This window comes from Thunnus albacares, chromosome 2 (genome assembly GCF_914725855.1).
Source record: "Thunnus albacares chromosome 2, fThuAlb1.1, whole genome shotgun sequence".
NCBI classification, from domain to species: domain Eukaryota; kingdom Metazoa; phylum Chordata; class Actinopteri; order Scombriformes; family Scombridae; genus Thunnus; species Thunnus albacares.
Window position 1 is genome coordinate 20,839,944 of NC_058107.1, and position 16,275 is coordinate 20,856,218.

At 38.3% G+C, this 16,275-nt stretch overlaps 1 protein-coding gene across 1 annotated transcript; it reads right to left on the reverse strand.

Annotated features, from left to right (window-relative positions):
- Window positions 1-2,445: 2,445 nt before the first annotated feature.
- On the reverse strand, window positions 2,446-7,940 carry LOC122996598 (eosinophil peroxidase-like). Its single transcript, XM_044372152.1, has 13 exons — window positions 7,888-7,940; window positions 7,678-7,746; window positions 7,216-7,303; window positions 6,860-7,035; window positions 6,639-6,771; window positions 6,320-6,449; window positions 5,859-6,065; window positions 5,401-5,761; window positions 4,643-4,803; window positions 4,282-4,540; window positions 3,698-3,868; window positions 3,324-3,561; window positions 2,446-3,240 (listed from the first exon to the last, which is right to left on the reverse strand). The coding sequence occupies exons 2-13, from the start codon at window positions 7,742-7,744 to the stop codon at window positions 3,033-3,035; spliced, it is 2,199 nt and encodes a 732-aa protein (XP_044228087.1). The 5' UTR covers window positions 7,745-7,746; window positions 7,888-7,940; the 3' UTR covers window positions 2,446-3,032.
- Between the last annotated feature and the right edge of the window lie 8,335 nt (window positions 7,941-16,275).

A 16,275-nucleotide genomic window follows, 5' to 3' on the forward strand; every position in this document is an offset into this window, starting at 1 on the left:
TATTTCTAGTGTTTCTACATGTTCTTATTCTGTTGTATGATTATAGGCTCGTTTACATTTCACTTCACTGAATATGACTTTTGCTGTCTCTGAAACAGAAAATTTCCACAGGTACTTCATCCATGGTCCTGATAATATCACTCATAATTAACAACCCCGCCTCTTTCACATGAACGATGGGAAAAAACAGAGTTGACTGAGTTTATAGGCAGCTTCGTGATACTGGTTATGCAGGACGGCCAATGTTAAGCTCAATGAAGCCAGCTCACCCAAAGAGAGACAGACTAAGCTGAACTTGCTTCATAGTACAGGCACCTGGTCTTGTCATTTTTTATATCTTATTAAATTAAACGTCAACTAATATTAACCAGTAATGAATTATTTGCCATGTTAACTTGTGGACAAACTTTCTGCAGGTTTCTTGTCAAGAGATTGATGTCGTCACACTTTTCTGTGTTCTGTGTCAGAACAACATTCTTTCACGCTGATACTGGTTAGATACTGGTGTCTCTCACAGTAGCAGATGAAAAAATCTGATCAGCACAGATGATAAGATGACAATAGAGAAACACACCGCGTCTCCTTGTAGCTCACTCTAAATATAACACAGAGAAAGCTTTAGTGATCAGTTCACTGAAGGTTTCAGGTCCCAAATTTATGCAACAACTATAGCAAAAGTAACTGGTGTAAGTTTTACCTTCAAAATCTAAATTTACTTTACTTACTGTTATATTACCTGGTATCATTGACTGTGACCGACACAACATGCAGTCTGGTGCTAACTGACGATATTAATATGAAGGCTGCCGTCACTTACACACAGATCTGTACAGCCTGTTGACAATTATTTAGTTCCCTGCTGACTCTCATGTTACATCACATAAGCTACATCTGTTTACAGACGCAGGCTGGACACTAATGCTAGCAAACCCCAGCAATAAAACACAGATGAGATTGCACACATCCATTGTAATAATGTAAACCACAAAAAGAATATCTTATACATGATGTTAGTGTTTACTTACAGTCATCGGTTAAATTGAGATTTGTTATGTGGGGGGGCTCTGTGGTTTCAGGGTTGCCATGGGTGCACATGTGTGTGCGTACAGACTACAAAATCTGATATCTTTTGACAAACTGTAAATAAAATATAACAACAAGGTGAGACAAGCTCGGACAATTACAACAAATACTTCTGGTGTAAGATAATAGGTTTGGCCTTTAAAAACATGTATGTATCAAAGCGCAAATACATACATATTACATTACATAAGAAATTTATGTACGCATTTACAGATTTGTCTACACATTCACAAATCTCAGTACAGACTTGGAGATTTTTTTATATATTTATAAATCTGATTACACACACAGGAATTGCGATACAGTTACACAACACACATTGGCACACAAGTCTGCTACAGTAATACCCTGATACAATTCATCAATGATTTCTTAACCTAAATTCATACAAGGTTGGTTGAGTGGGGAATTGTTTTCTCTCTTACAATGATTGTGAAACTGATGAAGTGGTAACACCCAATTTTAAACGCCTTAAGACATTCAAAATGAATGTGTTAATGGCTTATTTTCTACCAAAGTTGATGTATTAATGCATACGCTGAACTATGCATTTTGGTGGTGCACCTTCATACATGCGTGTACTTTTCACACCTAGATGAGGCAAAATGTGACACTGACAAGGTATCCTCTAGTGCAGTGGTTCTCAAACTATTTCACATCAAGGACCCCTAAACTGACACAAATTAGACCACTGACCCCCATTTGATAAGATTTTGTTCCAGGGTCCCCTATCTGACAAGACTTGTGCTTTTAGATATTTTATTACAGAAAGTGCATGAAACCCGTGACCAAAATAGTCACCTGCTGTCTGGCCAACAGCATTATGGCGTGCAAATTATAACATGTAATATCACATTATTACATAGAGTCTTTCTAAAATCAGGGTTGATTCTGATCACATTCTTAGTTTTTTTGAAGAGCTTTTAATACTTTACAGTCCTACCGAGGAAAAGGAGCTCAGCTACATCATCACGGATAAGGAGCTGAGATGTGAAAAGACTCTCTCTCTCTCATTGCTTTCCCTCAAGGTGTTTCAGTTCTTAATGTTGAGTGTTTTCCTTTAGCTTTTAGCTTTCCTTTAGCTGGGAGATGGGTCACCATGTATAACATCAGCTGGCGGTCTGATTTTTTGCCTTTAGGGAGAAAACACAGATCCTCAAGTGAAATCTTGTAAATGCAGCATGTAAAAGCATGCCTTAGAAACATATTCTCTCTTAAGCTATAGTTCCAAACTCATTCAAAGTATAAGAGCTCAAGCACCATGTAAGTAACCTATTTTGACTTTACCTTTATAAAAACCATTACATGCATACAAGTAATTGCTATCACATTATTTTTTATTACTGTGTTATTTATTTCAATATTGTTTACACCAAGCCAGCATGATCGTATACATATTTTGTGCAGGTCAAATGTGACACAGTACAATATAAGTCCTGTGAATATTTTATGAAAATAAAATTATGACTCAGAGGTTTGTCAGAGTAACACTCATTTATTATGTCACACTTTAATGTAATGCTTCACCTTAGACAAACAAAGCTATATTCTTCACAAATCTATTGAAAAATGCACACCTTGTAATGTATTTTATGTAGGAATCATCAGATTGTGCACATGTAAAATGTAACAATCACTTTTTAAAGACAGGTTTAAAGGGATAAAAAAAAGCGGAAATGAAAGGGAATTGAGAAAGATTCACACATTATTTGATCATTAATCATGGCAATCACATTGCTTTTCAACAGTTAATCAATCAAAGAAATGTGACAGAAAATGTGCCCTTTCATTTAAATAAAACATTTAGGTAAACTGCATAAGGTAAATCATTTCATTTGACAGAACAAAACAAGCAAACTGTCAGAATTGAACAATTCAGTTTTGTGTCAGTAATGTCTTGGGGATGTCATTTCTTTACTCAGACCGCTGTAATGAGGATTTCAGGACATCTACTCAGTATTCTCCTTCCATGGACTGAGGTCAAAGGCCGGGATGTTCTTACATTTAGTGTAACCGGACCCTCTGGGCCGATATTCAAAGGGTCGCTCTGGTACTTCAGTTATACCAGTGTTGTCACAAATGATGCGTGCAAGTGACGTCTGCTCCAAGGACTCTCTCTGGGCTTCAGTGAAGACTCCTTTGTTCTCCCACCACAGTCTGAAATTGACAATTTATTAACATTTAAAAGTGCAGCTAACACAGCTATTCCACATCTTTGGAACATGTGAGTAAATAATTACCGGTCTCCCTCTCGGATCCTCTGGAACTGAGTGGCGATCAGGCAGGCGAACAGGGGTCCCACTCTTCCTCCACGGACAAAAGGCTCCGCGACTCCTCCCACCCACACGTCAATGTTGTCAGGTCGGCCATAGAGATCCAGCAGGCTCCTGGCCAGTTTACCATTTTTCAGAACTTTAGCCAGCTGTCTCCGATTTTTTGGTTGTGACAGCCCGCAGAACTTGCGCCATTTGTTGTAGCCTAAAAAAGGGCACTCAGTGTGACAATGTGGCAATGTTTAAGGTAGGATATGTAATGCCAGCAAAGGCTCAGATGCAGGCAAAATTCTAGAGATACAGAACAGAAAATACATAGAAAGACTAAATCAGAGTAATACCAGGGAGTCCATGGTCCCTGCCTCTCTGCAGGTTCAGAGCAGCCAGATCCAGTGCCAACTCAGTGGAGAATTCAAACAGCCTTTCTCTCAGTTCATCGGTCATCATTTGATCCTGAGTGTTCAGCTTGGCCTGGCGACCCACAAGCCCCCTCAGGATTGGGTCCAAACCACCTGAGGAGCACAAGAGATGGTAACAATTTAAGTTGGACTATTTTATAAACATTGCACTAACTAACTAACTGACCGTGTCATTTCAAAACATTGCTGGTGCTGCTGACCATGACCCTACTCTCATTGGAGTTTACAACTGCATTGTGTTCATTGTGTTTGGGTTGATAGTCCATCCATTTGGTCCTGATGGCTCAATGTAAGTAGCATTGTTTGTTTACATGGTAGCCATAAGAACTTAATAAGCAGGCAGCATCTAGCCCTGATCCAAGATTGTCCTGTACGATTCAGCTCATTGGTTTAGATTGCAGCAGACTGACTTTGCTCCTACATTGATATTATTGCAATGAAACTTCCACTAACTGCAATGTTCCTGAGTAGCTTTCTTGGCAACAAGCTAGAGATCTTCTCCATACCTTCAAAGATGATCCTCCATGGTGTGAAAAAGGCTTTGTGCAGCAATGGGCTGGGGAATTCATGGTGCTCCTTGTACTGCTCATTAAGACGGAACATGAAGGGCTGAACCATCAGGTGAGCGAATCGATAGGCAGCTGTGGCGAACACATTGGAGATGCTGGGGTCCACGGTTTCATCATAACCAGGGTAGGTGGACAGCTGGTTGGTAATGACATCTGGACCAACAATGTGGAGCAAGTAGTCTCTGAAAGTGATAACCTGAAAGACAAAAAAGAGAGAATGACACCTGAGTTGTGAGGACATACCGTCACCAATTAACACAAAGTCTCTTCAGTTCATTCAGCTAAGCTCCTCTCTAACCTGGAAGTATCCTCCCATGATCTTGCGCGCCTCCTGGTAGAGTCTCTCTCCATTCCAATGAGGATTTAGTTTGGCCAGAGCACGTGCCAGACGGTTGTGCTCACGCATCAACAGTGTGTGTAAAGAAGTCAGACCAATGTTCTCATTGGAGCGCTCATCACCTGGGAGACACAACAGACAATACTGGCAAGTAAGGGGTGCCTAAATTAACCTGCATTAATGGATGGAAAACACTGTCTGTGGCGAAACAAAGACTGTTACTATGGAAGATATCCACTTTATTTGACTAACTCAGAGGGCCGAAGCCTCATATTATCTTCAGATAAACTTTTAAATACATTTTTGCTCAAAACGAGGACTGTGGATTTTGTCCCCCATCACTTGCATTGTAAGCACATTTGGAGGGAATCTTTTAATGGTCAGTATGAACAGTGAGGAAAACCACACTGGGTCATAAAATGACTCCCTTCCAAAAGATAAATGAACCTGCTTGAGATCCAGTTATTTGAATGGAGCACAGCTTTCATTCAGGCAAAGGACTGAAGTTATGCTGTATTGGCTGGAGTAGCTTCAGCTGTTTCATACATGCTTCACAATCATTGGCATGCCAGCAACGTTTTGCTGGTGCAACTCCTTCCACCACCCAAACCTCCTTATGTGGTTTGTTTGGAGTTGTTGATTTAATTTACAAGATTTACATTCATGTATGTTTAACGCTCTTTTTTGGATTGCATATCAGCTTGTTTTGTGCAACTCACCAGCTAGAAAGCACTGCACCTCCTCGACATTAAAGTCATTAGTAATGCGGCTCCGGGTGGCACACATGTTGGCTCCCATGCTGGTGAAGGGCAGGAGCTCACGGCCGTTGTCAGTATACTCTGTGTTGACTCTCAACAGGCCCTCATCTGTAGTGAGGTTCCGGAGGAAGCGAGCTTTGGTATCATCTGAGCCGTACACCTGACCCACATCAATGAAAGCTGTGAGAGAGTTCATCTGCTGACGGACATTGCTTGCACCAAAGATGTGGCCCGTGTTGCCAGATCCACAAGCCGCTGTTGAACGAAAGAAGGGGATGCACTCTTCTGAGTTTCTGCCAAAGCGGGGATCTTCCTTGGGAAGCTGTTCAGAGGACAAGAAGTGGTAACTAAGCATCCAGTATGTTGGTGTTTGTGTGGATGCATTCATCAATTTTCTTGTGTAATGCAGTGAGACTGACCTCGATGGGGAAGCAGGGCTCTGTGCGCTCACAGCTCTTGTCACAGTCGATACCATTACTGAATGAGCGGATGACAGGAGAGTGAGGAGTGAAGGTCAGATCGTGGTCAGTCCATTGGCCGAAGATTGTCACCAGGTGAGTGTAGAGTGGGTCGCTCTCCACGTCAGAGGTGGCAGTGCGCAGAATACGGTTGGACACTTCCCTCACCTATAGGGAGATGATGTAGACAATAAGCACCTTTGTGGAAATGATTTGCACATCTATCACTGTCAATTTCTCATTTTACAAGTTAGAAAATACATCAAGCACCAGTGCAGATGTGATTAAATGTTCAATTTGTATTTTATCTTTATTGTTACCGTTTCTACAGCACATACTATACTTTATATTATATATAGTATCATATAATGGTATATATACAGTATATACTTTATATATATATATATACATATATATATTACCAAAGGAAGAAAGCGTTTGTTGACTTTCTGCTTGGGGTCCCAGCCTTTAGGCAGAGAGATTTTATCTTGGTACTCAGCAGGGAGCCAGCGGGTGAACGGTGTGTTGGCAGATCCCCAGCGTGTGTTTTTTCTAGAGAGAAATAAGTCCATACTGTTCTTTCTCTTTGTCTTGCAGATGAGTATAACATGCAAGGCACGTAGCAGTATATGACATGCCTGGCGACAGCTTTCAAAGGAATGTTGGCTCTGAAATGTTTGTCATGTCCTATTTCGTTCATTAACATCAAAGTGGTTGCTCAACTGCTGCCTCACCACTCACCTGTTGTTGCAGACGCTACTTGCAGTGCGAAACCTGTCTAAATTAGGAGTCATCTTGCAAGAGGGGACACGATGTCGGGGAGAACAGCCTGTCAGATCAGCAATGACCTGCAGATCCTCCTCAGAGATCAGATCTGATTAAGAAAGGCAAAAAAGAGACAAATTAGCTGTGACTTGAAACCATGTGTTGGAAAATTCAGACAATTAGTAAAGGCTACACACCTGTGGCATTTATGGAGCGTTTTTGACGTTTTTCCAAAGACCTCTTGATCAGTTTCACAGTATTATCCATATAGTCAGCAGCACGCACAGCGTCACGAGTGAGTCCCACAGGCTGCTTCAACAGCCGCAGGATGTCTGAAGGATTCGCCATATTCCTCCTCACACGTTCAATGCTCCTGTATTGTGTGGAGAGTTCAGATTTATGAGCTCACTGCTTCTGACGGTGCACTTGTTCATTTTTGGGATAGCCAAGCGGATTTAGGACACTTTATTTACAGTACATGTATTTTATACATTCATGTTGTGCCATTTGTTTTTTCTTCAACTGCAGAACTTCAGTAGGTTTGTGCACTCACTCTCTTCTGGAGTACTCATAAGCTGAGTCCACAGTGGCCTTAGCTTCCATCACAGCTTTTTCAATGGCACTTCTACTCAAGCGTGGTTCTGAAGGCAAAATACATTTTCAATCAATCTACTTTCTGCTATCTTAAGTTCAATTCTGCTCTCTTACACGGTGGTCTCTTTATTTTCTGGTTCTTTATTTTCTATATTGATGGTAATAGATTACTGAAGTTGGTTGAAGTTATAAAAGTTTGTTGTTTGTATAATGTTTATTCAGTGATTACAGCAGAGCACTATTCTTATTATACAGAAAGTAAAGAATAAAATATAAACTTATATGCTCATCTGTAAATCTTCTATATTCATTTTTTAACTAAATGACAAAATAGATTGTAGTAGACTATTTTATTCACATTTATGATAAATGTATTCAAAACTAGAAGTAGTTATTCTAAGATGATAGCAGCAACACTCACCAGCATCTACGAGGTTTTGAAAACACAGGTAAACACCTGCAGCTATCAGGCACAGAAACCACTTCATCCCTATGAAAAAGGCCAAACATAGTCCTGTTATAAATAACTCAGTTAAATACTAAATCATTCTTATTTCTTAAAAAAATATACTATAAAAACTATATGGAAGGTTTAAGTAAGAAAAGAAGCTTAAGCTCATGAGCACAGTACCTGTGATGTCCTGCAAGGCCCAGTCTGATCCTCCAGTTGCAGGCAGGAGTTGGTGTATTTTGCAGCAATTTCTTGTCTATATATATAGTGTTTTCTTAAGCTGGAGACACACCTTGGTGACACCTGGGGCATCTTTTTTCCCTTTACCTTTTTTGTTTTCCAGAAGAAGAGAACATGTTGTTTAGCAGGAAACTAAAAAACCTTCACAGCCCTGCATTTCAACAAAGTCGCAGACAATGTGTTGTCAAACAAAAACAGAAGTAATTCTTTCCACTAAACGGGTCCATCGTAGCTTTTTCCTTCCACACTTTCAAATGGCCACAAACATACATATAAATCTTATATGAACATTGAATGATGTCATGATAGGAGTACGATGGTTGGTGAAGCACAATCCATGCAAAATCCTATGTGACTAAGTCTTCAACAGACAGAAAGTTATGAACTCCTGCTGACAGGATGACTGCATCATCACCCAAGATTAATTAAGATAAAAATTAAAAGAGACATTTTGTTATCAGAAAGAAAGTGAGTTACATCCAAGTTACAAATGTACAGCAAAAGCACACAGTATTTTCATGAAGTCAGAAATTGATCATTTCACTGCAGATTTTTGCTCATGAGAAGAAAAACAGAACATCTGATTATGGTCTGCTCCTTTTTGCACATAGCTTCTATTTATTCTATATTCCATCTTATGAGTAATATGTACACATTGCCTCAAATTGGTGTCACTCTAAAGCTAAATAGCTACTGTATATGCCATAATTTAACATGACGGACGTGAAAAACTTCTTTTGTGATTTAGGTGAACACAGGAATTTTTCAATCATGCTGAACAGTACACGTTGAGTAACAATGCAACAATAAATCTTCTCAACGACTTCTTGGTTTGTTGCAAGCATCTATTGAATCACACAGTCAGTCAAAGAGACAAAAAAAGTTCCAAAACAAAAGATAGAAACACAATAGCATCTCGTGTTTTCTGGATGACACATGGAGGAAACTAATGTTCCGCCATCTGCTCCACCCAAAGCCATTATAAATCAGTTAACAGTTGATTCAGGACCCTGCTGCCTGAGCACAGGGAAGAACCAGGAGAGAATACAACAATTGATTTTTTAAACAGTTTTATTGTTCTATGAAGCCCTATATTTTCTTACATAATTGACCAATAATGAATGAAGGAAGGCCCTCAAATTCTTGGCATGAGTTTTTAAGTTGTTCTGCAGGGCAGGACTAAAACCTTAATTGAAGCAGCTTTTAGCTCTTTTGCTCCAAGCTGTTTTTGAAGAGGCTGCCAGAAGCTCTGAAAGTAGCTGAAAATGTTGATATCTTTAACTTAAATTCTACCTTATTACCCTGGTTTTGGCTTTATTTGTTTTAAAACTAACATTCAATCTTCATCTTTTATTGTTTTGTCTTTTTACTGTATATTATTATTTTTATATATTTAATCCTATTTAATTCAACACTTTGTGTCAAACGTCGCATGCGTTAGTCTGCCACAGTTTTACTATTTATGTTCCTACTTCCTCATCATTTTACCTAATTACCTGTTAATTACCTGTGAAGCACTTTGAACTGAATAAACATGTATGAACCTACCATGCATGATTATTTTTTCTATTCAAGACACTTTTTTATTTTGACACTGTCTCTCATTATGTATTAATGTGTATTAATTCATATTTTGCACTGTACTGGAGCTGCATTGTAACTTTTGGTCTCCCGTTTTATGTGTTTTATGCAATTTTAGCTTATCCTAATCTTTTATTTTAACATTCATGTGTGTCTTTTTACATTGCCTTGTGTGTTGTGTTTATATATTGTCTTAATGTGTTTTGATGTGTTATTCAATTCAATTCAATTCAGTTCAATTCAATTCAATTCAGTTCAATTCAATTTTATTTATATAGCACCAAATCACAACAAGTCATCTTAGGGAACTTTTAACTTAGAGCAGGTCTAGACTGTACTCTTCTATTTACAGAGACCCAACAATTCCCCCATGAGCAAACACTTGGCAACAGCGGTGAGGAAAAACTCCCCTTTAACGGGAAGAAACCTTAAGCAGAAAAAAAAGGAAAAAAGGTGACACTAGTGGAACTCCCTGAAACATTTTACATTGGTGAGAACACCTGTTCACTTCCTCCTGACTGAAAGCCCACACATCAAGGTTAAAATAGGCGTCCTGAAATTTAAGCAAATGTCTGCAAAGAATTTACCTTTGATAATGGTTACATGATATCATTTGAATCCAGGACCGTTTAAAGCTAAAAACACCACAAGCAGTCTTCTTCTGATGTTTAAACAACTCTTGAGATGGAAAAATGTAGTCAGAATGAAAAATAATTGTGCCTTCAACTACATTTACACATGCAAAAACACAGAAACAGTGAAAACAGTAACTGCACTATTGAGATTGAACAGTTGAAGTGAGTGAATAATAGTTAACCTGTTGATTGAACGGTTTGTGATTGTATGATTGCAGGTTTCAAGGTATGGGAAGAATGAGGCAGAGAGCTGGGAGTCAGAAACGGGCTGAAAGTTGAAGTTGAGGACAACATATTAGACCAGAAAACTGGTGTCAAGAACAAAAATTCCTAATTTTTGTTTAGTTGTACATGTGAGATAACCGTGGGGGGAGGGAGGGAGGCAGCTATCTGCCTTGACCTGTTGGGTTGAGAGAGATGTATTATGTAAAGCACTTTGAATTTCCTTGTTGTTGAAAGAGCCATCATCCAGGCCCACTTTAAAATTCAGTTAAAGACCTCGCAACAGTAACTTTGTATGATTTTGTCCTAGAACACCACACTCACAAATTCAGTTACTCATATGCTCCAGATTTGACAAAACATATTATTTTTGTTACTAAAATAAATAACTTCATGATCTGTAAACAGGTTTCCTCAAAGCCAGAAATTAAATCAGAGACAGTAGAGGAACTGATGTTATTTTTTTTGGCAGAAAATCTAAATTAAAATGCTCTGTTGTCTTTCTGATGATTGCTTTTAGTGGTATGTAACTTGGTAAGTATCCACTGACGTTGCTTAATGCAGGAAAAAGAGGAGTATTTTCTACCTATGTGTGCTTCCTTAATACAACAATAACAAGCTGTCACTAACAAAGCAGCTTTTCTGTCATAATATGTGCACTATATCCTGATGCCTTACAAGCAAAATAATCAAGGCAAGTTTAACAACAAGGCAATTCAAAGTGCTTTACATAAAACATAAAAGGTATTAAGACAAAATGTAAAAGAAGCACAATGTATTATAAAAAGACACATTTAAATAGAATTATAAGAGTTAAATGTAAAGTACAAAAACAAGCTAAAATAAGAAAGGATAGCTACAGAGCACTGCTAGATATGATTCGAAAGCCTCCAGTTTGATCTAATAAAAGGCAGCAGCAGACAGAGAAGTATTCAGCCTTGATTTAAAAGAACTGAGAGTTACAGCACACCTCAAGTTTTCTGGGAGTTTGTTCCAGAAATGTGGAGCATAAAAACTGAATGCTGCCTCTCCAGGTTTAGTTTTGACTGTGGGGACAGAAAGCAGACCTGTCCCAGACAACCTGAGAGGTCTGGATGGTTCATAACATAGCAGAAGATCAGAAATGTATTTTGGCCCTAAACCATTCAGTGCTTTATAAACCAACAGCAGTATTTTAAAATCAATTCTTTGACAGACAGGAAGCCAGTGTAAAGATCTGAGAACTGGAGTGATGTGATCCACTTTCTTGGTCTTAGTGAGGACTCAAGCAGCATCGTTCTGAATCAGCTGCAGTTGTTTGGAGACCTGTAAAGACACTGTTACAGTAGTGAAGTCTACTGAAGATAAATGCATGCACAACTTTTTCTAAATGCTGTTGAGACATATGTCCTTAATTCTTGATATATTCTTAAGGTGATAATAGGATGACTTTGTAATTATCTAAATAATGTATCTATAATGTGGCTATTACAATCTAGTAATCTAAATCTATTATTACACCAAGATTTCTAGCTCGGTTCATAGTTTTTCACCTTAGCAATTAAAGCTGAGCGCTGACTTTTTTATAAAGATTTTTTTGGGGCGGGGGGGCCAAGGGGATAGACATGGATACCACATTCAACAAGGGTCTCTGGCTGGAATTGAATCAGGGGTGTTGCGGTTATGTAGCATGCGTAGTAAACATTTGGCTATCAGGGTGCTCCCAGAGCACTGACTTAATTGTTCTTCCTTGGCTCCAAAAACAACTATCTTTGTTTAACTGGAGGACATTTTGGCACATCCATTCATTGATTTTAGTACAATTGTCCCCTAGTGATATAGTTACATAAATCTGTGTGTCTGCATAATTATGGTTATAATTTGTAGTTGTTAGATAATTTGTTGTTTTCCATAAGCTCAAACAGATTTGATTCGCAAAATACATTTGTGATTGACGGGGGAACCAAACTGGTTGACAGTGTGCGTGATTCTTTGGTTTCTTAATATGCATCATCTGCCACATTTTTGCGTAATGGATAACACTCATAAATACTGTCTTCTTGCTTTCATTGATCTGCAGTTTAAGATGCTCTCAGTCACAACAGTTTAAATGAACATCTCAGAGATTTTGAGTGAATCACAGAGAGCTTGAGCTGGTTTGTATATGATCTCTCAGACAGGCTTGAGTTTATCGGTAAATTCTCCTCGGCCTCAGAGGTCTTGGAGCTTGCATATTAAATCAGCTGATTTATCATGAATGTTACAAAGCAATTGAACTACAGACGGGTTACAAATTAAAGGAAAAACCAACACAGGTCTGAAAGCTTGACACCCACAGTAAGGGGATCTGGTGGCTCTGATATGCTGTGGGGGGCATTTTGCTGGCATGGTTTGGGTCCACTTGTCCCCTTAGAGGGAAGGGTCACTGCAAATCAATACAAAGTTGTTCTGAGTGATCACCTTTATCCTATGATTAAACATTTCTATCCTGATGGGAGTGGTCTCTTCCAGGATGACAATTACCCAATTCACAGGGCACGAGGGGTCACTGAATGGTTTGATGAGTATGAAAATAATGTGGATCATATGCTATGACCTTCACAGTCAACAGATCTCAATCCAATTGAACACCTATGGGAGATTTTGGACTGACGTGTTAGACAGCGCTCTCCACCATCATCACAACACCAAATGTTGGAAGAATGGTGTTCATCCCTCCAGTAGAGTTCAGAGACTTGTAGGATCAATGCCAAGGCACATTGAAGCTGTTTTGGCACATGGTGGCCCAACACCTTACTTAGACACTTTATGTTGGTTTTTCCTTTAATTTATTACTTGTCTGTATGTTGTGGCTTTGTCAGACAGCAGTTACTGTGCATAGCTGACATAGAAATACCAGAACAGTTTAGGCACGCTGATAACATCAGCAGCTTGTCTTTCTTGTGTTACATTTGTGAATGTATCTGTAAAGATGAATTAATCTTGATCTGATGGGAAAGGTATGGGCTTACGGGAAACATGGAGTGCAGTTGGAATGCAGTTTGGCCACAGGCTGGCTGGAAGCAGTATGCATGATATTCCCATGAAGAAAGAAAGCGACATTTTAATGAGGTCTTATGCAGGTGTTGATTTTATGACGAGTAACTTTCTTGGCAGTGTCATGTCGCAATGTCAGATAAGAAAGATGTAGCACAAAAATGAATCTACTGTAGGCTATTACTTAAGACTATCTACTTTTCCACCATTCAATTATATGCTAATTGTAAAAAATAACAATTAATAATATTGTAACAGTTCACAGTGAGTATACATGCTGTTTAAACAAACTTAAATGTTATTAATACTATATTATCAATCAAGTAGATAGACAATGGAGATGTTAGATGCTAGATCTCTTCAATTTTTTGATTTTATGGCTCTAGATAGCATCCCTTCTACAGAAATGACTGCTGAAGCTCATGGGTAATGTAGTATTTAGTGTCATAATCCATACTGAAGTGATGGTAGAATATGACATCTCAGAAAGAAAACTGAAACATATCACTGTGTCACCTGGATTGTTTAATGATCCATTTGACTCTGTGTTGAGAAATATTACATTTATCATTAAACATTCACAGTGGGGAAAGATACACCAGAACCTGCAGCTGCTCCTGCCTATCATCTCATTGTAACACTGGTATATTGTAGAATTTTAAACTTTATGTCTCGGTGGACACTTCCTTTAGCAACATGATTCATCCAAGCTAAAAGCCTTTGAACGATATGTGACAAGGAGCGCCTTTTGCGCTTGAATACTTCAGTAGCAAGATGACAGGTTGGTATGTGTTTCCTCTGGCCAGTGTTAACAACATAGTGACCTTTCACTTCACACTGAGTAATCCTGACTTGCATTATGTTTGTATCCAAGGCTTGTAAATGCTGTGACTAATCAGCACCAGCAATTGGTGAAGAATGCAGCCGAATTCAGTTTAGATTTTCAGTCTTTTCATTAATTTTATACATCTCTGCACCAACACTCTACAGGCCTGGCAACCAAAGTGCCACGCAGTCCAGGCTCAGGACAAAGAGGGATCATACTTTTATTGGTTTAGCTCTGGAACAATCTTCCCCCTTGACATCCAGTCAGCTGAGTCAGTGCTAAATTTTAAAAATCTATACTAATAATATTTTGTGTTGTGTCTATTAGTTTTGTTTTAATTCTTTGCATTAAAGAATTCCCTGGAATTGTATTTTTATGTGCACTTGTGCAGCACCTTGCAAGTCTGGTTTTGAAAGGTGCAAAGATTCTTCCTTATTTACTAATCTACTGCTAAATTTAGTGGCTAAAGCTCATCATATGTTAGATGAATCAAAAACTGCAGTGTTCACAGGAACAATACAAAATGAAATCTGCATTAATTTAAATCTTGCAGCCATCAGTACAGAAACTTTTAATAAAATGCAATGCAAGCAGCATTTCAATCACCCTAATCTTCAGTCTGTGTGGAGTGAAATTCCAGCCTACAGGACAATAAAAGATTTGATATGATCTGATGCAATCTGGCAAACATGTTTCTATCTGTTGAGATGTTTAATGACATGAACAGGCAAGTTTTGTTGTTTCACCCTCAGACTTTTTATCACATTGTATCTAAAAATCAGAAAATGCTTTCTTGACTCTAAATGACTGCAGCTAAATTGTAAAACATATTGTGCACTCAAATTTATGAATTCTTTATTTTTGTCCTTGTAAAAAATGATTTACTTAAAAACAAATGTTGTTCATTCATATGGTTCCATTTCAGAAGAAAGGTATCTTAGTTTTGATATGAGCATCTTAACCACTAATTATTCCTCTTATGTCATCTAGTTGCTGGCAAAAGGAACAAGAAATAGTCTGTCACCAGTCAGACAGCTGGTCCTTCTAGTAAACTGAAAGGAATGGGACAGAGTGGTATGCATGCAGTCATGAAAGATGCCAAACTGGAAAAGTGACTTAGTAGTTTACCAGGAGTGTTTGGTATATGTACAGGCTGTTTTGGGAAGATACATTTTTTTAAAAATCACAATTTAAGATATATATGAATGTGACAAGGATTTTTTCCTTTACTCTACCCATTAATTGTGTGTACATTTGTGTGTGTGTGTCCATTTAGTGTGACTTCTGTCTGTCTGCAGGTTGACTCACCTTCACTCCTCCATCATTGTCTTGCCCTCTTTTGTCTTGTGTGAATTTTTCTTTCTGCTACACTGCAGATGGAAAAAGAAAGTCTGCTAGTTTGGTGTTTCCTCATATTTGATCCTATCTGATTTCATCAGCAGTGAAGATTGTTTCAAGCATAAGGAGGTATGTTACACATCTGCTCGTGTGCTTTCACAAATTAAAAAAAAAATGCCTGTCAACATCTTGTGTGTTTGCTGGCACGTCAGAGGTGAAGGGGACACACATTTGTTTAGTTTTTTTCTGTAAAGCACTCTGTAACATTTGTTAAGAAAAGTGCTATGTAAATATAGTTTTTATTGTAAAGTTTATTATTTGTGTGCTTGTTTGTTGATTTGTCTTACAATATCTTTACAGAATGGCCCTGTCAAAAGTATTTCTTAATGTATCTTTTGGTACATATATTGTATTTATAATTGGAGTCCTTTGGTGCAGCAAAAATATAAAATAGATTTTATGTTGACATTTGTGGAATTAATTCATTTCGGTATAGTTAAATATTTCCAACATGGTTTACGGCATGGTGCCATCTGGGTCAGTGCTAAAAGGCATCTCCGGTAAGTCAGGTGATTAATCTTACAAGAAGGAAATCTTTTTAATGTATAACTGTAAGAGAGTTTCTGTAAGATAATTGCAAGGCGTGTTTGGATTGTGTCTGATTAATTGTTCTCACCCTTTCATTTACCCAGTGACCTAAATATAGCTCAA